The sequence below is a fragment of the Nicotiana tabacum genome, chromosome 17, assembly GCF_000715075.1.
Source record: "Nicotiana tabacum cultivar K326 chromosome 17, ASM71507v2, whole genome shotgun sequence".
NCBI classification, from domain to species: Eukaryota; Viridiplantae; Streptophyta; class Magnoliopsida; order Solanales; family Solanaceae; genus Nicotiana; species Nicotiana tabacum.
In genome coordinates this window covers 149833511-149859537 of record NC_134096.1, presented here as the reverse complement: position 1 = coordinate 149859537, position 26027 = coordinate 149833511, and the positions used below count along the sequence as shown (strand labels likewise).

Genomic DNA, 26027 nt, shown 5'->3' with positions numbered 1-26027 from the left:
ATCCTAAAACGGTGTGGAAATATTACCCCGAAATAAACTGCACAAAACTACAAATAAAAACACTTGAAATACCACGTGATACTTAATGCTTGCAAAAGACTTGAGGGCAACAGCAAAGCAAAATTAGTAGAGAAAGGACAGATGCTGCATGTGGAAGAGTTCCTTAATAAAAACTGATCGAATTGGGGAAAGAAGAGTGTTTGTTTGAGTAAATTTGAAGAAATGGATAGAGTCGAAGAAATGTTGGGTGAAGTGAGAACAACATTCAGAGGAGGAAGAACAAGAGGGGTTGAATGGAGGAAAGCACAGCTTCAAGCCCTTCTCAACCTCCTTGCTGAAAATGAAGATAAAATCTTTGAAGCACTTAGACAGGATCTTGGAAAGCACCCTGTTGAAGCTTATCGTGATGAAGTCAGTACCTACTTTCTCTCTCTTTTTTTTTTTTCAAAAATAAAAAATAAAAAATCTCTTCAACTGATTTATGCACCTGGTGCTTCTGTTTCGTACACTGTTAATGTTTACGAGCTCAGTTTCAAACTATTAAGAGTGCAAATTTTGCTTCTGTAATATACCAGCTCAAAGTAAGTTGATATCTATATGTGTTAGGCTAAAACGAAAGTGATATTGTATGCTTGTACGACTTCCTAAAAAAGAAAAGCCTCACACCATTAAAAATATACAAATCCTAGTAAGTAGATCATTTTTCTTTTCTACTTTCATGTAGTATACACACCCAACAGTATGATTAGCTGTTTCCTGAAATGGAAGGTTGGATAATTTGGATGTGATATGTGGATGCTAAAAATCCAACAATTACGAATAACAAGGCACTAGCAGCTTGAATAGAAAGTTAATCGTAAAAAAAAAAGATTAAAAAAAGTAGAGAATGAAAGCTGTAAAGAACTTGGTGATGATATGATACCGGAGGCATTGATTCAAGTGATAGGAAGAGCGGAAGTGTAACGAAGCGGTAGAGCTCAGTAGAGTGTAGTTGGTCAAGAATTTGATGATCCCCTTTATTAGAGGACCTCCAATAGCTAGCTAGGGTTGAAAACGATTCCTCATTTGTAGTCTCTTGATTTGTGGGAGATGGTTACACGAATCTTGGAATCCGAAGAGAAACGTAGAGCAGTAACGGTTGTTTTGGATTTAATCCGAAGTGGAGATGTGGAGCAGGCAGGTATAATTGGGTGGGACGGGCCTGATAAGTTAGGCACGCTGGTCAGGCATCTCGGGACTTTGTTGTGTCTTCTGAATTCTGATTTGCACATGCTGAGCTAGTTGATCCTACCTCAGGAGTAGGACCAAAATTAACCACTACTCCGATAGTGATCAACCTATCATGCCAGAGAAATGGCATATACACTTGAAATTCATATTATCAAAGAGTTTTAGACAATAAAATTTGGTGTATTTAATTAGTGATTCATCATATGACCAGAGTTTGGTTTTCCACTCATTTCAGGTTGGGGTGGTGAAAAAATCAGCTACCAATGCTTTCCGCTGTGTTGAGAAGTGGATGGCCCCTCAAAAGGTTCGTAATTCTGCCCTCTCCCCTGCGAAATAAATAAAATTATCCTTAACTGTTATAGCAATCTTCTGCAAACATCTTTGATGTCATATCCTTAATAATAGGTTGTGGATGTTGGTTGTAACTTCTCTTCCTTTCTGTCTTGAGCAAGTGTGTTAGCTACTGTAGAAACAGGTATTGTCATATTTTACAACGGTCCTTGTTTAAATTACTATTGATGTTAGAAACAGTTTACAGAGACAAGCAGACCCAGAATTGTTTTGAAAATGACTTCGAAGGAAACAGATCTAGAATTGAATTTTTCTGTTACTAATTAGTCTGTTAAGTAGTAGCAACAGGAGTTGCATTACATCCGCCAAAAAAGTGATTCAATAACAAACAATCTGCAGTTTCAAATGAATTGCTCAAAACCAATCTATCCAGAAGTAACAATGAAGTAAACCTTGTGATACTATGACCTTATTGAGACATCAAAATGAGGTTACTGCAGTATGTTATTACTCTTTGTGCGTGAAAGTGTGGTAAATATCTCTTATGTTTACTTGCTTCTTGGTCATCTAACCAGCAAGTGAAAGTTTAAAAAGTTCTTTTATTCATGTCTCTCAGTCATTTGACAACAATTTGTATTATCTATAACTAGTGCATTTTTCTGCGCTTCGCGCAGTCATTAAACAAAATAGTAAAAATATCATGTGATCCTATTATAAACTTAATTGAGATAGAAGAGATACGATTTTCATGCATTATACACATATAAATTTTTCCTCCTGTTAGATACAAAACTCACAATATCTCCAAAAAAATTAACAAAATTATATATAAATAAAACAGTAAATATTATATAGTCAAAGCCTGTAAAACTCGAAAATAGTATACATTAGTTATTGAGTATTGCAGTATTCTCGTGGTTGTGCATTGATTCTATGTAAAATTTTAGAAAGAAATACTGTTTGTAAATGAATACATGAACACTCCTACAATTTAAAATCTAGGAAGAACAAAAAGAAGAGATACACTATATTCAAAAACAAATTTGTACCTGCAGAACTTAATAAAAGCAAATGTAGAGGACTGTAAATGAAAATCAAAAGAACACTAAGAATGAGATTTAAGAAATTAAATGTAGAATTAAAAACTTTCCAGCTATAGCTCATTCCAGATGTTCATACGACAACCTTCAGTGTTTAAGGTGCAGAAAGAAAAGAAAATGCTCATTTTCTATCAGAGAATAAATCTTCCCTATATTCCTCTTGATTTCCTTCTGTTTCATCCCGAAACCTTCTATATGATATTAGTCTTGTAGTAATCCGTAGTCCTCATTACTAATATCAAAGTAACGTGTGCTTCAAATATATTTACCCAAGCAAGTAGGATAAAAGCATGTAACATTGTTTCCCAATACAAGCCAATTCTTTGACTGTTGATCTTGTAATCCTATTGTTGCATTCAACATGACTTTCAACTTTCATTTGAAATATGACTCACTAGTCATTTATCGAACTCCTCCAAATTAAATTTGCATTCTTTGCATCTTGCTTGGTAAACCTCAGTCACACTTTCATCAACACTTTCAATTATACTAAAAATTTTGGAGGTATGTGCCCGCGGAAAAGGTTTGCACACAAAAATACTCCACTTCAGCATTCAAAATGAAGCTAAAACTTCTAATTGAATGGTCATGAGAACACATACCCTGCAGCCTAATGACAATTAATGCATGGAAGAGATACTCAAAACCATTTCAGATTTTTTGTGATCCTCTTCATTCATCTCGTGTGTATATGCCCCTAATATGTGCAGAGCTGCATTTCAATGATTCGGGATTAGGAATAAATACTATATCCATAAAGTCACAAAATATTTTTCAAGAAAGAAAAGGAACATAAATAGTTAATTATGGACTGCTTGTGATAGAGGGAATGGTATCAGATAAGGAATAATGGAGCTGATGGCAGAGTAGATGTTTTTCTTAGCCACATGCATAATGGCATACAAAATCAGACAGAATAATCCATTTATTTAACTGTGCTACCTAACAGAATTTTTTGAACAAAAAATTGCAAATCTAGTACATATGGTAATCATGACCCCAGGACATCATGACATTATCAAGGATATTTTTCAGAATAAACTCCATACTATTCCCCAATTATTTAGAATAAATAAGCTGAATAGTGATAATCAAAATTTTCTTTGAAATGTTGCAGAATAGGCAATTGAGTAGTATGAAGAATGAAGTTCTACGAGGAAAAGCAAGACTCGTGGAAAAAATATAAAGGAAAATAAAAAGATGGAAAAAACTCTAGTAGGAATAAACTTCAGTGCAAATTTTCTATTTAGGAAGCTACGGACCAGGATTATACAACATGATTATGAGATAGACTGCATAAATTTATTGAAAGATTAAATTCAAACGTTAAATCAGTTGCTTCATATGCCAACAAATGAAAAGATTCTTTAAAGGTCCATAGGAAAACAAAAAAGGCTAATGAAATGCTGAAAATTGACTCATTATATTTAGCTTAGCATTATATGGCATCATAATTGGATGCCCTTGAACAGCAGAAGCTGAGAATGATCTAGTGAAAGAGAAGTATCCGTAATGATACCGTAAAGGAAAACATAAGTTAGAAAATGCGAGCCACAACTCTCCTCATCTGCGAGCCAAAAAGAATAAAAACTAATGGAGCCATATGCAGAACTTCGATAGTACATAAAGTAATTAAATAGAAGTAGATCTCGATACAAAAAATCTACTAAAAAGAAAGAGTGGAGAAGGAAGACATTATCAACTAGTGATGATAATGGTTAATGTTTTGGTCCAATTACCCAGAGAAATAATTCTCTTCCAATTTATGATCAAATCTGCAAAAAAGTGAAGCCAAATGACCAAAAGCTTGAAAACTTGGTGACGACATGTTGTGAAAAACAGTCCAAAATCATTTTCCCTATTAAAGAATATCAAGAGAGCAAAGAGTAAAGAATATTATATTTGAAGCAGATATTTGGATCAGAAATTTCAGATTAAATAGACTTTTTAGTTGTTAATCGATTTTAAAAAAAAATTACCAGCCTTTTCCCCCCTTAAGTTACCACTTGATTGTCAACTAATTGAATTCCAATTCAAATGACATCCTGGATGTACAAACAAACAAACAAACAAACAAACAGTGCCTTTATTTTCAGATAATAACAAATAGTGACTTCAATTTCACAAAACATAACAAAAGTCTGATTAACAAATTATAGGAGTAAAAGATGCCATTAATTCAATCATTGTTCCAGATCGACCATACTGCAAGGTTTACAAAATATAACATACAAAAATATTTCAAAGGAAAGCTAAATGGGGATCACAGAAGAATTTGAATAATATATTATCAGTAATAATGATTATGCTAAAATTAAATTATTCAACTCTTTCACAAGCAATTTTAATTAGCAAAAAACAATCATTCATCTAGCACAAATATATATACTTAGTTCTGAGAAATCCAACATAAACCAATATACAAATTGCCAAAACATGATAATTAGTGAAAAGAGTATCCTTTGCGCAATGTGTATAACATGAAACATAGAAATAGAAAAAGGGTGTACCTTTTCTAAATCTATTAAAGGAGCCATGGTGAAATCGAATTGTGCCTTTTTGCTCTTACTGTTCCTTTTCAGGTTCTCCTTTGCTATTCAATGATAATGATGAACGTTAGTATGCCTTCAATTTTAAGAATTATTTTGTTGAGCCTTAATTTTCCATAGGTTTAGCATTAATTACAGAACTTTTCATGAAAGAGAGAAGATAGATTAGTATTCGGAATTGCCACCATTAATGAAAGAAAAAAGACATGGTTTGGTCGAAACTGATGGGCTACCATATTCAGCTCCAAAATCATATCTTTTGGAGGGGAAGAAGAGGACTTGGATAACGACGAAAATGCAATAATATAAGAAATTTGGTAATATTGAGTTCACGTCCATCAAAATAATGCCGAGGTATTTTTTCTCCAAATCATTACAATGTTGTAGCAATGTTAAATGCATATGTCGCTTCAAGCAGAACATAAAAATGTAGAGTAGATTGAAAAACTTAATGAGTAAACTATAATTTTCATTGAAAGACATTGTCGAACTTCGTTACCAAAATGATAATAATATACTTCAGATAAATAACACCTTTAGTTATCAATTAAGCCAATAATTATGGTAATAGTATTCAACAATGTTTAGAGCAGTAGTTATCGATTGTGCAGAAACAATAGTTATCGATTGTGCATAAATTGTAATGGCGACGATTATTTGGAGTGTACCTCAATCTCGTAACGGCATTTTGTATCTTTACAATCCTTGTGTGTCCACACCTATACAATTAGATTAGTCAAGTATATCAGTATCTCTACTCCGCACAGGCTCAAAGCATAGAGTTATTTTGGTTGTATGTTATTCTTATATTTGCCGTACAACAACAAAATTGAAGTGACTTTCGTACTTCCTAATTAATGTGCAACGGTTGAATTATTGAGTCAACACGCAGAAAGTGGGAAAAAAATTAAAATGATGGGAAAAAAATAACAAAATAGAGCAGTTGGCACATTGGCACTTCGCATAGAAGAGAATACTCATTCACACACAACATAGACCACAAATATTAATTGGTTGCATACATAATGTTACGCGGCGCCTTCCTGAAGTTCCTTGGAAGGGCGACGTAAGGCTAGGCAACCGATGTCAGTACGGTTGTTGTCCGCCAACTGAGGTCCCCTCCGTACGCTAGACTAGATTGTCAGTGCCGTACGGGAAAACCAATGTCATGAGCAATTGAAAGAGAGCAGAAAAGAGAATTGAGAATGAAAGAAAGCTTGATTGCATTGAATGAAAGCTATTACAGAAAACAAGACGGTGTCGGGGGGAGAGACACCAGTACAGAGAATTGTTTGCTTGCTTGAAAGTTTTGATTGCTTGGTCCCCCTTAATAATGCTTAAAAAAAATAAACCAAAGTTACATGACTAGACCTATGAAAGCTGGAAAATCACACTTAAAGAAAATGCAGCAAAACTACTCTATATTTATAATGAAAAGGACTTAGTCTTCTACAAAGCAGCAGCAAGTCCGTTGGCAGCAACTTTGTCTTTAGCATCAGGGTCTGCGCGCGCGGCATTGTCTGCGCGCGCGGCGCTGTTGGCTTTTGCCTGTGGCTGGGTGCTGGCGATGGCTGTCGGTGGGGCGACAGAGGCACATGCGCGCTTGTCACTTGGAGCTGCCGAGACCACGGGGCCGACCGTGGCGACGGGCGTTGGGAGGCTGGCCAGGACGCCACGGGGCGCGTCCAAGGGATCATGGGGCATGGCTGGAAAGCCGCCCATGACATTCTCCCCCACCTGAGTTGGCGACGTCCTCGGCGCCTTCCTTGCAAGGTAATCATCAATCAGGCTCTTGTAGGCTTTGAGGTTTGTTCCCCTCTCCCAAGTATTCTCCTCTGCATCACATCCCTGCCATTTCACCAAGAACTCCTGGTGATCTTTTCTTGAGGCGTGAATCACTCGATCATCAAGAATAGCTTCAGCACGCCTTTTTCCGGTTGAATTGGGGCCTCGAATACTTGGTATTGTGAGTTGGCTTCGTGAAGGATCCTCCACATCTTCCCGAAAAGGTTTCAGGAGACTGACATGGAAAACAGGATGGATTTTCCACCAAGCTGGGGTATCCACCCGGTATGCAACTTTCCCAATGCGCCTTTCAATGGACAAGGGTCCAATATATTTTTGCAATAGGCGAGGGTCATGGACCCCTGCAAACAAGTACCGCTTTGGGATTTTGACCATCACTTTGTCTCCTACCTGGTATTCCACAAAGCGGCGATTCTGATCAGCATGCCTCTTCATCCGCTTTTGGGCTTTGACAAGATAGCTCCGCACTATCTCCAAATTTTGCTTCCATTCTTTTGAGAAGCTGGCAGCCCGAGGAGATTTTGACATGTTTGGTGCGTTCACTGTGTGTGGGAGTAGCGGTTGCTGTCCGGTAACAATTTCAAAAGCGCTTTTGTTGGTACTTGAGCTCTTTTGTGAATTGAAACACAGTTGAGCAGCATCCAGAAGCTTCACCCAATTCTTCTGCGATCCGGTCACAAAGTGCCGGAGATATTCCTCTAGCATGCCATTGAATCGCTCCGTCTGGCCATCAGATTGCGGATGAAAACTTGAGCTATGACTCAATTTTGACCCGAGGCACTTAAAGAGTTGGGTCCAAAAATTGCTAGTGAAGCGTGAGTCGCGATCACTAACAATGTCTTTAGGTAAGCCCCAATACTTGACGACATGAGAGAAGAATAGTCGAGCTGTATCTTCTGCTGATATATATTGTGGGGCTGCTATAAAGGTAGCATACTTGGAAAACCGATCCACCACAACCAAGATAGTTGTGAGATCTCCGACCTTGGGCAATCCGGTGATGAAGTCCAGGGAAACGCTTTCCCAAGGTCTTTTTGGTACAGCTAGTGGTTCCAAGAGCCCTGCCTGCGTCAAGCGGTCTGACTTATCTTTCTGGCATACTAGACAAGTCTTCACATACTGAGCGACGTCATCGACCATTTGAGGCCAATAATATGCACGGCGAAGCAATGCCATGGTGCGTTCCTCGCCGGGATGACCGGCCCACAAAGTATCGTGGCATTCTGCAAGAAGAGTCCGTCGCAGATCTCCTCCTTTAGGAACATAAAGTCGGTTCCCTTTCACCTTCAGGAACCCATCTTCGGTGTAGAACTGGCGAGTCTTGCCCTGTCCTACCAAATCAACCAAATACTGTGCAGCAGGATCCTTGATGAGTAGATCCTGTATCTGGTCTTTTATGGTGGTGGTTACTTCGCTTCCCTTTAGGGCGGCGAGAACACACATCGATGCTAGATCAGCTCTCCGACTGAGTGCATCAGCAACATGATTGGTCTTTCCACTTCGGTACTCCAGGTTGAAGTGAAATTTCGCTAGGAGTTCCTGCCACCTAGCCTGTCGTCCATTCAGCTTTGGCTGGGTCATGAAATGGCTAACGGCTGTATTGTCTGTCTTGACCACGAATGGGGCTCCCAGTAGATAATGCCTCCAAAGGCGTAAGCAATGAACGACAGCCAATAATTCTTTCTCATGGGCGGCATAGCGTCGCTCTGCATCCTTCAGTTTCCGGCTCTCGTACGCTACGGGATGCCCTTCTTGTAGCAATACTCCACCAAGTGCATAGTCGGAGGCATCCGTTTGCACTTCGAATGGCTTGGCCAAGTCAGGGAGGGCCAAGACTGGGCTACTGGACATAGCCATCTTCAATGCGTCGAAGGCCTTTGCCCGCTTGGGGCCCCAATCCCACGGGGTGGCCTTCTTGAGAAGTTCTGTCAGCGGCACTGCAATGAGGGAGTAACTTTTCACAAACCGCCGATAGAAGTTGCATAGGCCAAGGAACGACCTCAAGGCATGTATATCCTTAGGAGGCGGCCATTCTGTAATGGCCTGAATCTTCTGCTGGTCCATCTTGATCCTCCCTTCCTCGATGACATGTCCGAGGAAGTCAATTTGTTTCTGAGCAAAGGAGCACTTGGATAGCTTCGCATATAGTTCGTGCTCCCGCAATCGGGCTAGGACCTTCCGCAAATGCTCCAGGTGTTCTTCTAGTGTCTGGCTATATACCACAATGTCATCCAAATAAACCACGACGAATTCGTCAATGTATTCTCGGAAGACTTGGTTCATCAAGGTGCAAAATGTGGCTGGCGCGTTAGTCAAGCCAAAGGGCATAACCAGGAAGTCGTACGACCCATATCTTGTCACACAGGTCGTCTTGTGCTCATCACCATCGGCAATCCGAACTTGCCAATAACCTGTCCTCAGGTCTATTTTGGTGAATACCGTCGCACCACCCAGTCTATCAAACAAGTCTGCCATTAGCGGAATAGGGTACTTGTTTTTCACGGTGATTTTGTTTAGAGCCCGGTAATCCACGCAGAGTCGCAAACTACCATCATGTTTCTTTTGGAATAGCACAGGGGACCCGTATGGGGACTTAGAGGGCACAATGATCCCTGTGTCTAGCATTTCCGTCAATTGTCTCCGAAGCTCGGCGAGTTCGGGTTGTGACATTCTGTATGGCGCCCGGGCAGGTGGCTTCGCACCCGGCACCAACTCAATCTCATGGTCCACAGTTCGCCTAGGCGGAAGACGCTTTGGCATGTCTTGTGGCATGATGTCTTCAAATTCCAGAAGTAACTCCTTCACGGGTGCAGGAATGGGACCCGAGGAGCGTTCTATATCTTCCATGCAGAGGGTAGCCAGGAACGTGGGTTCATGTCTTTTTACCCCCTTCTTCAACTGCAAGGCCGAGATGTTCTCGGCTGCCATCTTCATGGGAATGCACGGAATAATGCAGGGCTTGGCCCCATTTGCCCCCATCATCAGCAGCATGTCTGCATACGGTGCGGGCATGGTATTGGTCTGTCTCAGGAATTCCAACCCCACGATTAACTCAAAGTCATCTATGATCACTACGCGCAGGTTGAACTTTCCTTCATAAGGGCCAAGCTTCACTGGTACTTCTTTGGCTATTCCACCCACTGGTTGAGGTGGTGAGTTGATAGCCTTCACACGACCTTTGCCCTTTCCTACGACTAGTCCAAGACGCTCCACCTGAGTCGAGGCTAAGTAGTTGTGGGTGGCACCTGTGTCTATCATTGCCCGAATGGGCTTGCCATTTACCTTCATGTCAACGAACATTAGGGTCCTCTCTTGATGAGGAGGAGTCCTCAAATTCGCCTTCTTATTTCCTTTCCTGGCAATTGGACAGGGGTCCTTCTTCTTGCGGATACCGGCACTGGTACCCGCTAAGGGCTCAGAAATGGAGCCAACAATTGCATTGAATGCACCTACTGGCTCGGTCTGGTCCGCATCATCGGCGTCGTCATCCGTCCCATCCTCAAAAGCTTGATGGGCATTCATCTGTGCATGTGGACATTCATTATTCCAATGTGGTCCGCCGCAATGGCGACATCCTGAGGGGGGTTTCCTCCCCCGATCATTGTTGTTAGATGCAGCACTAGTACTGCCGGAAGAGGGAGTCTTGGATTTGGGTGCACTCCGGTCTCCTCCACTTCTGCTAGGGCCACTAGTGTTTGGTTGGCCCCCTTTGTATCCTCCTCGGACAGGCTGTTGAGGCCTATCCTTCCGAGCTTCCACTTGGTAATCCCCAAGGCACTCTGCTGCTTGGATTGCCTTAGGCAACGTGTCTACCCTTTGTCTCTGCAACTCCATCCGGGCATAAGGTTTCAACCCTTCCAGGAAGGTGAAGAGTTTGTCTTTGTCCCCCATGTCACGGATGTTTAGCATGAGCGCGGAGAATTCCCGCACGTAATCTCGCACTGATTTGGTCTGGCGGAGCTCCCGCAACTTTCTCCTGGCATTGTACTCAACATTTTCGGGGAAGAACTGTAGGCGTATGGCTGCCTTCAGTTCCGCCCATGTGTCGAGGGCATCTTCACCTGCCTTGATGGCTTCGTACTTCACCCGCCACCAGAGTTTGGCATCACCCTGAAGATACATGGCAGCAGTTGCTACCTTCTTAGCTTCTTCCAGGCTTCCCACGGCATCGAAGTATTGCTCGATGTCGAAAATGAAATTTTCCACTTCTTTGGCATTCCGAGCTCCACTGTATGGCTTTGGCTCAGGAATTTTCAGCTTTTGTGCCACGGGGGCGAGGTTCACACCACCCCCAAATTGGTTTCCGCCTCCTCGAAGTAGGCCTTGTAAAGCAGCATTGACAACATTGAGCTGGCCTGTCAAGTTGTCAATGGTTTGTTGCATGGCAGTCACCCTGTCTGCCTCTTGTTCCCTGTTGGCTAAATCCTCGGCACGCTCCTGCTGGAGGACCTCAAATTTACCAAAAATTTCAGCTGCCTCTGTGGCTGCTGTTTGCCGGTCTCCTTCAGAGTCGCGGCTGATGTTTTCTATGTCAACTTCGGCCTGGATGAGTCTGCGGTCCAGGTCGTCCAACCTTTGCACTAGGCTGGTTTTTAGATCGGGCACCATTTCCACGATGGGCCGTAATGCGTCAACCGTTCCCTCAAGGGTCGCGATGCGATCCCCATAATTCACCATGGTCAGAAATGGTGGTAATTGCAATGTGATCCCTCGTCCGATGTCGAGCCTACGCTCTGATACCAACTGTTACGCGGCGCCTTCCTGAAGTTCCTTGGAAGGGCGACGTAAGGCTAGGCAACCGATGTCAGTACGGTTGCTGTCCGCCAACTGAGGTCCCCTCCGTACGCTAGACTAGATTGTCAGTGCCGTACGGGAAAACCAATGTCATGAGCAATTGAAAGAGAGCAGAAAAGAGAATTGAGAATGAAAGAAAGCTTGATTGCATTGAATGAAAGCTATTACAGAAAACAAGACGGTGTCGGGGGGAGAGACACCAGTACAGAGAATTGTTTGCTTGCTTGAAAGTTTTGATTGCTTGGTCCCCCTTAATAATGCTTAAAAAAAATAAACCAAAGTTACATGACTAGACCTATGAAAGCTGGAAAATCACACTTAAAGAAAATGCAGCAAAACTACTCTATATTTACAATGAAAAGGACTTAGTCTTCTACAAAGCAGCAGCAAGTCCGTTGGCAGCAACTTTGTCTTTAGCATCAGGGTCTGCGCGCGCGGCATTGTCTGCGCGCGCGGCGCTGTTGGCTTTTGCCTGTGGCTGGGTGCTGGCGATGGCTGTCGGTGGGGCGACAGAGGCACATGCGCGCTTGTCACTTGGAGCTGCCGAGACCACGGGGCCGACCGTGGCGACGGGCGTTGGGAGGCTGGCCAGGACGCCACGGGGCGCGTCCAAGGGATCATGGGGCATGGCTGGAAAGCCGCCCATGACAGCGCGTACGACCACTTCCGGCCATTTTTTGAAAATAATTAGAGTAGGCAAATATATCATTGATTAGATTAGAATTGCTTAGCATAATGGGTAAAAATTAAGTTTGAAAGAATTACATACCGGTATCTGTTGATCGAACAGAAGTAGTTGCACATTCCGGGTGCTAGTGCGACATTTTTTCAAACAGTTCATGGGCGTAAAAATAAGAAGGGAGAGAAGGGTACAAAAGAGATGGAGGAGTACAGAGAAAGAGACGGAGGAGTGCATAGAAGTGAAAGAGATGGAGGAGTAGAGAAAAAGTGAAAGAAAATAGAGAGTAAAGAATCGGTGTGGAAGAAGTGGTTGCACCTGAATGGGTTTGTATATTTTGAGTTTTTTTTTTGTTATTTGCTGGGAGTATCTCTTTTAAAATGCCAAATAAGCACAGAGGCAAGACACGGGATTTGCTGTTGAATGAGAGCGCCACGTCACCGGCCTTAGGGCCCCCCTCTCTCTCTCTCTCCTTGGGAAATTGTAAAGCTGAATAACTGATTTGTGGGGTCCATCCCATAAATTAAGGAAGAAAAATTTCTTCCTTTGATTGGCAACCATCTTCTCTTTTGCATTGTCAAAAATGGTAGGCTGCAGAAGGAAAATGTCAAATTGTTAGGCGGAAGAAAGAAAAATTTGCATTGCAAATTTTCAACCAATCCTTCATTCTGATTGGTTGAAGAGGTAGGCTATTTCTCCTATAAAAGGAGAGCTTCGGCTTCTTCATTTTATCACACAGAAAGAAAAGTAACACAATAGTTGCAGAGAGTATTTCTCAGGCATTGTGAGAAATAGACTGTGTAGAGGAAAATAGAGAGTGAGCGATATTGTAGTGAGGTGAGAAATTCAAAAGAGGGTTATTTCTTTTGAGTGTTGTAGTGGTCTTTGGAGTATTTTACTCAGACCTACAAAGTGTAAAATTCCTTGCTATAGTGATATTACTTGCTCGTCTCGGGGCCGTGGTTTTTTCCGTTATTCAAAAGGGTTTTCCACGTAAAAATCTTGACGTCGTTGTTACTCTTTTATTCTTGTTAATTATCGTATCTCGGTGCTACATTATTATTCCGCTTTTAGTTTCGTGAATATTATTTTTGTTGGGGTTTATTCCCAACAACTGGTATGAGAGCACAGGTTCTGCTCGTTCACAAAAATACTATTCAGTGTCGGTAGTACTATACTCGGTGAAAAACAAAAATGTCCGGAGTAAAGTACGAGGTAGAAAAATTTAACGGAGATAGCGGTTTCTCAACATGGCAAAGAAGGATGTGAGATCTGCTCATCCAACAAGGATTACACAAGGTACTAGAAGCTGATGCCAAAATGTCTGATACCATGAAAGCTGAGGATTGGGCTGACTTGGATGAAAGAGCTGCTAGTGCAATCAGGTTGCACTTATCAGACGATGTGGTAAATAACATCATTGATGAAGACACCGCATGTGGCATTTGGACAAGGTTGGAAAGCCTATACATGTCCAAAACGCTGACAAATAAATTATACCTGAAGAAGCAGCTATACGCCCTACACATGGGTGAAGGTACGAATTTTTTGTCACATTTAAATGTGTTTAACGGACTAATCACACAGCTCGCCAAACTCGGAGTGAAAATCGAGGAAGAAGATAAAGTCATCTTGCTGTTGAACTCGTTGCCATCTTCGTACGATAATCTGGCAACAACCATCCTGCACGGTAAGACTACCATTGAGTTGAAAGATGTCACATCGGTTCTTCTACTCAATGAGAAGATGAGAAAGAAGCCTGAAAATCAAGGACATGCTCTTATCACAGAAGGTAGATGCAGGAGTTATCAAAGGAGTTCGAGCAACTATGGTAGATCCGGAGCTCGTGGGAAGTCTAAGAACCGATCCAAATCAATAGCTAGAAATTGCTACAATTGTGATCAACCAGGTCACTTCAAAAGAGATTGTCCAAATCCAAGGAAGGGCAAAGGTGAAACTAATGGCCAGAAGAATGACGACAACACATCCGCCATGGTGCAAAACAATGATAATGATGTCCTCTGTATAAACGAGGAAGAGGAATTCATGCACTTATCAGGTCTAGAGTCGGAATGGGTGGTTGATACAACATCTTACCATGCCACACCGGTAAGAGATCGTTTTTGCATATATGTAGCAGGTGATTTCGGCCTTGTGAGAATAGGTAACACAAGTTACTCAAATATTGCGGGGATTGGTGACATTTGTATCAAGACAAATGTCGGATGCACATTGGTTCTGAAAGACGTGCGACATGTACCTGATTTGCGGATGAACTTGATCTCGGGAATTGCTTTAGACCGAGATGGATACGAGAACTATTTTGCAAATCAAAAGTAGAGACTCACCAAGGGATCATTGGTGATTGCAAATGGAGTTTCTCATGGCACGTTCTACAGGATAAATGCAAAAATATGCCAAGGTGAATTGAACGCGGCACAAGATGGGATTTCTGCAGATTTGTAGCACAAAAGAATGGGTCATATGAGCAAGAAGAGATTGCAGATTCTTGCCAAGAAATCACTCATTTCTTATGCCAAAGGTACAACGGTAAAACCCTGTGACTACTGTTTATTTGGTAAGTAGCATAGAGTCTCATTTTAGACATTGTCTGAAAGAAAATTGAATATACTTGATTTGGTATATTCTGATGTTTGTGGTCCAATGGAAATTGAATCGATGGGCGGTAACAAATATTTTGTTACTTTTATTGATGATGCTTCACGAAAATTATGGGTTTATATTTTGAAAACCAAAGATTGGGTGTTTCAAGTTTTCCAAAAGTTTCATGCTATGGTGGAAATGGAGACAGGCCAAAAGCTAAAACGTCTCCGAAGTAGCAATGGAGGTGAGTACACTTCAAGGGAATTTGAATAGTACTGTTCGATCCATGGGATCAGACATGAAAAGACAGTTCCTGGAAACCCACAACACAATGGCATAGCCGAAAGGATGAACCGCACCATTGTGGAGAAGGCGAGAAGCATGCTCAGAATGGCTAAACTGCCTAAGTCATTCTAGGGTGAAGCAGTTGAGACAACCTGTTACCTGATCAATAGGAGTCCATCAGTTCCATTGGCGTTTGACATCCCGGAGAGAGTTTGGACCAACAAGGAGGTGTCCTACTCGCATGTGAAAGTGTTCGGTTGCAAAGCTTTTGCACATATACCAAAGGAGCATAGAACAAAGCTGGATGATAAATATGTTCCTTGCATATTCATCGGATATGGAGATGAAGAATTCGGATACAGATTGTGGGATCCCGTAAAGAAGAAGGTCATCAGAAGCAGTGATGTAGTCTTCCGAGAAAGTGAAGTTGGAACTGCTGATGATATGTCAGAGAAGGCCAAGAATGGTATTATTCCTAACCTTGTTACTATTTCTTCTACTTCTAACAATCCCACAAGTGCAGAGAGTACGACCGACGAGGTTGCCGAGCAAGGGGAGAAACCTGGTGAGGTTATTCAGCAGGGGGAGCAATTTGATGATGATGTCGAGCAAGTGGATGACTCCACACAGGGGAGAAGAACAACCTCAACCTCTGAGGAGATCAGAAAGGCCAAGGGTAGAGTCATGCAGGTACCCTTCCACGGAGTATGTCCTCATCAGTGATGAGGGGGAGCCAGAAAGTCTTAAGGAGTTGATGTCCCATCCAGAAAAGAACCAATGGATGAAAGCCATGCAAGAGGAGATGGAATCTTTGCAGAAAAATGGCACGTACAAGCTGGTTGAACTTCCAAAGGGTAAAAGACCACTCAAATGTAAGTGGGTCTTTAAACTCAAGAAAGATGGAAATGGCAAGCTGGTCAGATATAAAGCTCGATTGGTGGTAAAAGGCTTCGAGCAGAAGAAAGGTATTGATTTTGACGAAATTTTCTCACTTGTTGTCAAAATGACTTCTATTCGAACAATCTTGAGCTTAGCAGCTAGCCTAGATCTTGTAGAGCAGTTGGACGTGAAAACTGCATTTCTTCATGGAGATTTGGAAGAGGATATCTATATGGAGCAGCCAGAAGGATTTGAAGTAGCTGAAAGGAAACACATGATGTGCAAACTGAATAAGAGTCTTTATGGGTTGAAGCAGGTACCAAGGCAGTGGTACAAGAAGTTTGACTCATTCATGAAAAGTCAAACTTACACAAAGACATATTCTGATCCATGTGTATACTTCAAAAGATTTTCTGAAAATAACTTTATTATATTGTTGTTGTATGTGGATAACATGTTAATTGTAGGAAAAGATAAGGGGCTGATCGCAAAGTTGAAGGGATATTTGTCCAAGTCATTTGATATGAAGGACTTGGGCCCAACACAACAAATTCTGGGTATGAAGATAGTTCGAGAGTGAACAAGCAGAAAGTTGTGGATGTCTCAGGAGAAGTACATTGAACATGTACTGGAACGGTTCAACATGAAGAATGCTAAGCCAGTCAGCACACCTCTTGCTAGTCATCTAAAGTTGAGCAAGAAGATGTGTCCTACAAGTGTGGAGGAGAAAGGGAACATGGCTAGAGTTCCTTATTCTTCAGCAGTCGGAAGCTTGATGTATGCAATGATATGCACCCAACATGATATTGCTCATGCAGTTGGTGTTGTTAGCAGATTCCTTGAAAATCCTGGAAAGGAACATTGGGAAGCAGTCAAGTGGATACTAAGGTACCTGAGAGGTACCACGGGAAATTGTTTGTGCTTTGGAGGATCTCATTCAATCTTGAAGGGCTATGCAGATGCTGATATGGTAGGTGACATTGATAACAGAAAATCCACTACTGGATATTTGTTTACATTTTCAGGGGGAACTATATCATGTCAGTCTAAATTGCAGAAGTGTGTTGCATTTTCAACACCTGAAGCAGAGTACATTGCCGCTACAGAAGCTGGCAAGGAGATGGTATGGCTCAAACGGTTTCTTCAAGAGCTGGAATTGCATCAAAAGGAGTATGTCGTCTATTGTGACAGTTAAAGTGCAATAGACTTAAGCAAGAACTTCATGTACCATGCAAGAACAAAACATATAGATGTGAGATATCATTGGATTTGTGAGCAGGTGGAGAACGAATCTTTACAGGTCAAAAAGATTCACACGAGTGAAAATCCTGTTGATATGTTAACCAAGGTGGTACCAAGAGACAAGTTCGAGCTATGTAAAGAACTTGTCGGCATGCACTCAAACTAGAAGACACTGCTACCTTATTCAGGTGAATGGGACTGGAGGAGGAAATTTGTGGGGTCCATCCCATAAATTAAGGAAGAAATTGATTGGCAGCCATCTTTTCTTTCTTATTGTCAAATAAGCTAGGTTGTAGAAGGAAAATGTCAAACTTCTTAGGCGAAAGAAAGAAAAAATTTGCATTGCAAATTTTCAACCAATCCTTCATTCTGATTGGTTGAAGAGGTAGGTTATTTCTCCTATAAAAGGAGAGTTTCGGCTTCTTCATTTTATCACACAGAAAGAAAAGCAACACAATAGTTGCATAGAGTATTTCTCAGGCATTGTGAGAAATAGACTGTGTAGAGGAAAATAGAGAGTGAGCGATATTGTAGTGAGGTGGGAAATTCAAAAGAGGGTTATTTATTTTGAGTGTTGTAGTGGTCTTTGGAGTATTTTACTCGAACCTACAAAGTGTAAAATTTCTTGCTATAGTGATATTAGTTGCTCGTCTCGGGGCCGTGGTTTTTTCCCTTATTCAAAAGGGTTTTTCACGTAAAAGTCTTGGTGTCGTTGTCACTCTTTTATTCTTGTTAATTACCGTATCTCAGTGCTACATTATTATTTCGCTTTTAGTACCGTGAATATTATTTTTGTGGGGATTTATTCCCAACAATAAGGTGTTGAGCAGCTACTGATGATGTTATATTAGCAGGGCCGGATACCATTAGTTTTCTTTCCTGCAAGAGGGGCAGTAGTATCAGAGCCACTGGGAGTGGTGCTCATATTTGCATCCTGGAATTTTCCCATCTGTGAGTAAAATCTTTTTAACTACTATTGTAATTGTACAATGAAACTAATTCCTTGAACTCGGTATCAATATTACTAATTCAGGAACAAAAGCAGTATGGATTTTATACTATTCCATTATTCGATTGACATCTGCTAGGTTCTCTTAGCTGGTTGTCCACAACTGTCGCTTTGTGTTTATTAGTTTGCTATTTCATCTGCAGCCCTAGCTTTAGACCCAGTGATTGGAGCAATTTCGGCTGGAAACACAGTTGTCCTCAAACCTTCAGACTTAGCACCAAAATGCTCCTCTTTTCTAGCCAATACAATACCTCTTTACTTGGATCCAGAAGCTATTAAAGTTGTCGAAGGTGGAAAAGACATATCAGAACAGCTATTGCAGCTAAAATGGGATAAGATATTTTTTACAGGTATGTATAGCTTAGCCATTTTTTTTCCTGTAATCTTTCTCATGTTTGGAAGGAGCATTTTGCAGGAGGACATTCAGCAATTATGATTTATGAATAATTAAGAAGTGACCTAGAATAAAGAGTTGTTAGTTATGAACAACCCCTTTGTGTTGATGATATAATTCCGGCCTCCTGTTTTGTAGGTGGTCCACAAGTTGCACGCCTCATAATGTCAGCAGCTGCGAAGCACTTAACACCTGTAACTCTAGAACTGGGTGGAAAATGTCCGACCATCCTTGACACTCTATCAAATTCCTCCGATTTACAGGTTTCCAATGGTTAAATATCTTCTAATGCAATAATGATTACTTCATATTTCATTTAAAAAGAAAGTTAAGCTATAAACTTTAAGGGTCAAGGCATCTCCCATAAGTAACAACTTTATTTGTTGCAAATAAAAGGAAATTTTTGTCCTAGGTCATTGCACCAAAGTTATGGGTTGCGTTATAGAAGCAAGTAGAGTTGAGGGGAGTAGAGTATCCAATTAATTCAGGCCTTATTCATGTTTTGCTCACAGTATAATGTTGGTTTTAAGGTGGCTGTCAAAAGGATAGTGGGTGGCAAGTGGGGACCATGCAACGGACAAGCATGCATAGGAATCGATTATGTGCTCGTGGAAACACAATTTGCTTCAGTTCTGGTATTAATGGCAGCATGAGCTGTTATATTGATCTTTTCCGCCTTGCTTGCTCATTAAAAGATTTATTCTGTTGTCTTTTTGAGGCAGATAGTGTAGCCGCCTATTTATTGTTGTAGTTTCTGGTATTCCAGATCAAACTATTGAAGAAGTTCATCAAGAGATTTTATGGTGAGAACCTGAAAACTTTGGAAAATCTCGCCAGAATCGTGAACAAGCACCACTTTAAAAGAGTTCACAACCTTCTGAAAGATCCGAATGTTGCAGCATCTGTTGTTTATGGAGGCTCAGTAGATGAGGAAAATATGTAATCCTCTGTATCCTCTTATACTATTGCTTACACACCGCGTTCCTCATTCTATTTGATGAATTTTTCAGGGTTATTGAGCCAACAATCTTGTTGAATCCTCCCCTAGATGCTGAGATCATGATTGAAGAAATATTTGGCCCATTGCTTCCAATCATCACAGTAAGGCCAAACTGATTCTCAAACAATATCATTGTTGTTTTTCGCTTACAAAATGTTATCTTTGCTTTCAATTGGAGTAAAAGGACTTGACTCTGGATTCACTTTATCAGAAAATCTCCTCAAGAAAATGTCTGACAGGAAAGTGGTTCTTTTAACAGCTGAATAATATTGAAGAAAGCATTCAGTTCATAAACTCGAGGCCAAAACCTCTTGCAATATATGCATTTACCAAGAACGATTCGTTGAAGGAGAAGATCTTGCAGGAAACATCTTCTGGAAGTCTGACTTTCAATGATGCTATGGTTCAGGTGTGAAGATCCCTCCACCTCTTCTCTTTCAAATATATCCTCACTCCCTCAGCTAAATATAAGCATAAAAGGATATGTTGATTTACTTGTCATAATTTTGCAATGTCAGTTTTTAGCTGACACATTACCATTCGGAGGCGTTGGTCAGAGTGGTTTCGGACGTTACCATGGGAAGTTCTCTTTTGACACATTCAGTCATGAAAAAGCAGTCTTACATAGGAGCTTCTTAATTGAGTTGGAACCAAGGTATCCTCCTTGGAATGATTTCAAAATGGACTTTGTCAGATTGGCTTACGATTTTGACTATGTTGGTCTTGTACTGCTCTTGCTGGGGTTGAGAGGATTATTCAGAAGAAATCGAAGGCAGTAGAAGATGAAATCTTCTCGGTCAAATAAGGGTAATCTATCAAACAAAGTGCCTTAATCAATCGTCAAGAAAAGTTAAAATGTTGTCACTTGCTTGCCCCAGTGAGAAGTTGGTTTTTAAAACTAATTTACACTTGTCCTTTGTTTCCAGCAATCTGTTGAAGTGGTTTTATTTGCCTCTCGACTTGCCTATCAAGCATATAATAGACAAAGTAAATTAATTTTCATGAAAGTGATTGTTCAGTAAACAATGATATAGGCTTTTGAATTGTTTTCGCTCTTTAGTTTTTTGGCTAAGACAAACTACTAAAGCAATTTACAGTAAAGTTACCTTAATTCTAGAGTTGCAGCTTACTTTCTGATGTGATTCGGTGAAACCTGCAGAAGAAAGAAACATAGTTACTGAATAGACTGCTGCCAGGGATTTGGAATTATGATTGTGTTTCATTCTAATAGAAGAATAGACAGAAATATAGTTCCCACTTACGGCAAGTTATGAATTCACATAACTTACAACTCCCAACTTAAATGGTATTAGAGATAAGGAGGCATCGTTATATAACTATACTAGTTAATTGGCCGCGCTTCGCGCTGTCAAACATCTTTGTTTTATATTAGTTGATTCAAAGGAAATAAATTACTTATACTGCCAAAAATAAAACATATTATATAATGCAAGATGTAACATAAAAAAAACTTATGAAAAAAATCTAGCAGAAAATCTAATTAAAATAAATAAAGCATTCATTACTTATTTAGTTTTAAAAGTACATGGTTCTCGAGGAACACCTCTTTCAATCTAAGAGGTGAAGTTAAATGCTCATTTTATAGTGAAAAGCTTATCATACAACACGGATAAGTGTTATGGTTATTAATATAGTTATAATTATTAATTTTATCGTTAAACTAAAATGGAATGTTAAATCCATTACAGTGTAAATATTCTATAAAATTAAGAGGCAGCGTATAACTGTTATATTGGTAAATTTTTTAGTTATTATGTTTCCTTTGAAGTCTAAGAGACTAAAAGATTTAAGGGAAGATAAATGCTGCTAAACAAATTTTACAATAATCTCGTGCGTAATTTTCTTTTCTTCATCATATGGAAATTGAATGCCAAGTGCAACAAACTTTTAACACATTTGATAGACTGATGAAAGAAAATTCTCTTCTAAAATTAAAAAAAATATATTTCGGAACGTTTTTGCAACTTTACCTCAAATTTAGCCACTACGTAACATTAAAAAATTATATTATAAGCAAACAAACATACCATACGGTGAGAGGCTTCATGTTCCTGTTTCAAAATTAGTTAAGACTACTATTTTCTTTTTCTAATGAAACATATATTGTATCAAAATATTAATGCTATAAAGTCAGCATAAAATTATATACCAGTTCCAGATTGTACATGTTGATTAACTTCAAGACCTTTGCAAAAGAGAAGAAAAGCCATATGTTGAATAGCAAATGAATTCTCAAAACCACAGGCATAGGTTTCCTTCACAAGATTTTCTTGCAAACCCATGTATCTAAGCTGCTGTAAACCTCATCATATGATGTGAACAATTCTTGTTCCATCCCGAGGCTCTTTGGTGCTGCAAGCTGGCCATGACTGATACCCAAGTAATATATTAAAGGGAGACTGAATACTAGAAAAGATTTGAGGATGATAGTTTTTAGGGACTGTTGCTTTGTCCAAAAAGTACTCAGATATACTATATCGCAGAGTTCAGGAATCCAATATGAGAGAGGCAGAGAACTACCAAAAGCTGTTGATACAATAAAATAACTTCATGCTTAAGAGATGAATAATGATTTATGTATTAAAGGACACCTTCGAAATATTTCATATGGTTTCAATCATGTACCTCAATCTTCATTGGTCTCGACAGTTCCACTTTAGTCACTGCTATCTGCAACTCCTCTACAAGTTATATACGATACAGAGAATTCTTACAAACATAAAATCACTTTTAAAACTGTAAATACTTGCACATATAAGAATTCATACGCATTAAAAATTTTATCCCACAATTATAAATGTCTACAGGAAGGTAAAGAAACAATTGTCATATTAGAGTTAGGTACTCAAATAATAGAGCCATAGTAGATGGATTCTGCATCGACGGTTCACAAATTTTTCAGAAAAATAATCAATCACATAATCATTCACAAAGTATTATATTATTTTACACATATACTGTAACTTGCAAGTTAAGCCATTCTCTTTCAATAAAAGAAAATTCAATTCACATCCAAGTTCTTCATAAAAAATGACATAGTAATTCGTGAAGCAATCAAGATAATGATATTGCATTCAAACTTCAAAAACATACAAATACTGCTGTCGCAAATTTTGGGTTAACCAAACTCTGTTTTAATTAGCAAAATAATTATTTAACAAATGAACTCAGTAACATAGTATTCAATAATTTTCAAATCAAGGATCATAGGCAGAAAATGAGAAATTTACTCCTAAAAATTAAAACAGACAAGCATCCTAACAAATCAGATATTTTCAATTAAGTTTTTTCAAGGAAAAATGCCTCCATCTCTCATTACTGATCTAAAAAAGAACATGACTCAGCATGAGTAATGTCAGTAAATGCACATTAAAAGAGATCAATCATGTTTCCAAATTGGATGGTAGACCGAAAATCAAAATTCTAAGTTGATACTCTTGAAAAGCCAATATAATGCCCATTTTAGCTATTCGATAATATTGGTCTTACAAATCATTACAAGAATGATATTTTTATATTACTCATTTGACAAAGCATAATTTCTATTACAATAAACCAACTGTAATGCAAACGTCATTTAACAGGCAGAAAATCACTATAAAATACTTATGAGTTCTCTCTCAAAATTGAGTTAGATATGTTAAATGAATAAAAGATGTAATCTCCAGATTAATCATCATTTAAGAAATGAAATAAACACATCAGAAAATACATTAGTATAACATAATCAGCCACTGTCACATGAGATTTGATGAATATCTTCTTGCAATAGGCAGAAGCAAAGCCGAAAGAGATGAACAGAACCAGTGGAAGAAGCAGAGATGCAAAGGGAATAGTAATTGAACAGTAGTAACCAAATTCAGCCGAAAGTAAAATAGTTATTATTATTATTATTATTATTATTATTATTATTATTATTATTATTATTATTATTATTATTATTATTAGGCACTGATATATACCTAAAATATTCTTTCCATTCTTAAAAATTGACAGAATAATATCTTGACAAAGATTTTCCTATCACTACGTTGTCCTTTATAAACTTCTTCACCCTTCCGTTATTGTTTTCTTCTTTAGTTAAGGAACTGCTGCTGTTACACTATTTTTCCTGAATTTCCACCGCCTCATAATCCAAGAAAAATTATTTGATTCATAATCAACATAAAAATATGCTGCAAAATGTGGGAAGAAATACACTATTTAGCCTCTTTTTTTAATATTTCTCTACCCCTATTCAGCATGTCTTTTCTCTTCAGCAAAAGTTCATAGCAAACAAAAAAGAAAAAAAACTGCAATTTACCTTACCATCATCTTTACACATCAGATTTTTCCTCCTTTTATATCTTCTCCTGAATTGTCAACCATTCTAAGGCCTGAGATAGACAAATAGAAACAGGAATTTAATACAGAGATATATGAAGACAAAGACTCTGTTCATTGTTGATTTATATGAAGACAAAGACTCTGTTCATTGTTGATTTATGTCCGCTGGAATTTAATGCGTGAGAATTATTTCGAAACGGTTTCCTGAGAATTTTGAGTGAGTGGTGCCTTTTCTGTAACCGAGCCTTTAGTTTTTGGCTGAATAATAAAACGGAAAAGCCCTTAAAACTGATATAATAGATAAACCCATTTCCTGTTCAATGACAGATGCCACGTCACTTTTAAGGGCCATAGATTTAGTGGTTTCGAGAAGAGATCACGATAAAAATATAGTAATGGCTAATCTGGATGAATGGATCCCACATGTTTTGGTTACTGCTGTTCAATTAGGCATTGTTATTCCCATAAAATTATTTATAATTATTGAAATTTTACTTCCTATATCAAATGTATACACCCTATTTATTATAAACCAAAATTATTTTAAAATATTATTTTCTATAGCTACCTTTTATATTTTATAGTAAAATAAGTAATTATTATGGTATATACTACCATTGAGGCATGAAATACGTTTTTTTTTTATTTTATGTTTTTCCACTCTCTTAGACAGCTGGACATACCTATTTTTAAGGGATTGTCGTTACTGTATTCATGAATACATGGCGCGAATACATGTGAATACATGCGCGTACAACTGTATTCATGAATACAGCAGCGCGAATACATGTGAATACATGCGCGTACAGATGGACTGCCCTGATTTTAGGCGTTTTTTGTTACTGTATTCATGAATACATGGCACGAATACATGTGAATACATGCGCGTACAGCTGGACTGCCCTGATTTTAGGCACTTTTTACTTATGTATTCATGAATACAGCAGCACGAATACATGAGTGTACAATTGGACTGCCCTGATTTTAGGCGCTTTTTGTTACTGTATTCATGAATACATGGCGCGAATACATGTGAATACATGTGCGTACAACTGGACTGCCTTGATTTTAGGTGCTTTTTAGTGCTGTATTCAAGAATACATGGCGCGAATACATCTGAATACATGTGCGTACAGCTGGATTGCCCTGATTTTAGGCGCTTTTTGCTGCTGTATTCATGAATAAAGCAGCGCAAATACATGTGAATACACTACCGTAACAACTGAATAGTAGTTATAGGAATTAATTATGTATATGGTAGCTATATAAAGTTAATAGCCACTAAATAATAGTGGTTTCTGAAAATTCCTCATTAAGTAAAGCTCTTCTAGAGATTTCAACCGCGGTTTTTGTACCCGTTTCCTCTTGACAATCTAATGAATAAAGACAACGCTTTTGCTTGTTATTACTTCTTCTGTCCAAATAGGAATAATAATGTTCGAAGGATAAGACTTAACATAATTCAATTCTTAATATAAATTTAGATATGTATGTTTCAATTTTGTTTAAAATAAATTTTCTTATAAAATAAATTCACATATTCAAAAACTTACGAAGTCACAGTAAATATCATCGTCTGCAGTTAAGTATTTAAAAGAATTATAACGAAGATTATTGACTATTTAAATAATAATACGTAGCATATTTTTAAACCATGGATGGTATTAGATCTTTTAAAATAAAAAACTGAAATGTTTAATGCAATGCTATGGCATCTTAGATATGAACGGGTACAAAACATCGTAACCTAAAGGAGAATAAAGTTGACCACTTAAGGGTAATACCTTAGTGGTAGTATCTTTCACTCTATTTCAATTT

General features: G+C 39.0%; 2 protein-coding genes across 3 annotated transcripts; one reads left to right on the top strand and one right to left on the bottom strand.

The window, feature by feature from the left end:
- LOC107801557 (aldehyde dehydrogenase family 3 member F1) lies at window positions 1–20869 on the top strand. Its single transcript, XM_016624904.2, has 10 exons — window positions 1–411; window positions 1466–1534; window positions 18314–18410; window positions 18612–18818; window positions 19001–19125; window positions 19393–19497; window positions 19629–19801; window positions 19873–19963; window positions 20122–20271; window positions 20381–20869. The coding sequence occupies exons 1-10, from the start codon at window positions 223–225 to the stop codon at window positions 20639–20641; spliced, it is 1467 nt and encodes a 488-aa protein (XP_016480390.2). The 5' UTR covers window positions 1–222; the 3' UTR covers window positions 20642–20869.
- LOC107801559 (eukaryotic initiation factor 4A-13-like) lies at window positions 20635–24481 on the bottom strand. Of its 2 annotated transcripts, none has more exons than XM_075235288.1 (5): window positions 24187–24481; window positions 22509–22564; window positions 22033–22409; window positions 20969–21015; window positions 20635–20826 (listed from the first exon to the last, which is right to left on the bottom strand). In XM_075235288.1, exons 3-5 carry the CDS (start codon window positions 22163–22165, stop codon window positions 20761–20763), a joined length of 246 nt encoding a protein of 81 aa, XP_075091389.1. In that variant the 5' UTR covers window positions 22166–22409; window positions 22509–22564; window positions 24187–24481; the 3' UTR covers window positions 20635–20760. The 2 variants fall into 2 exon arrangements, with proteins under 2 accessions (XP_075091389.1, XP_075091388.1); XM_075235287.1 differs by having other exon boundaries at window positions 22509–22553; window positions 24187–24474.
- Window positions 24482–26027: the final 1546 nt, after the last annotated feature.

Bases quoted from the DNA above. Each gene is read 5' to 3' on its own strand.
- LOC107801557 (XM_016624904.2), top strand. From the start codon at position 223: ATGGATAGAGTCGAAGAAATGTTGGGTGAAGTGAGAACAACATTCAGA. The intron at 19,802-19,872 runs GTAATCCTCTGT...TGAATTTTTCAG, and splicing joins TCAGTAGATGAGGAAAATAT to GGTTATTGAGCCAACAATCT. The intron at 20,272-20,380 runs GTGTGAAGATCC...TTGCAATGTCAG, and splicing joins TCAATGATGCTATGGTTCAG to TTTTTAGCTGACACATTACC.
- LOC107801559 (XM_075235288.1), bottom strand. From the start codon at position 22,165: ATGGGTTTGCAAGAAAATCTTGTGAAGGAAACCTATGCCTGTGGTTTT. The intron at 21,016-22,032 runs GTATATAATTTT...TTTCTTCTGCAG, and splicing joins ACATGTACAATCTGGAACTG to GTTTCACCGAATCACATCAG. The intron at 20,827-20,968 runs GTAACTTTACTG...TATGCTTGATAG, and splicing joins GCTGCAACTCTAGAATTAAG to GCAAGTCGAGAGGCAAATAA.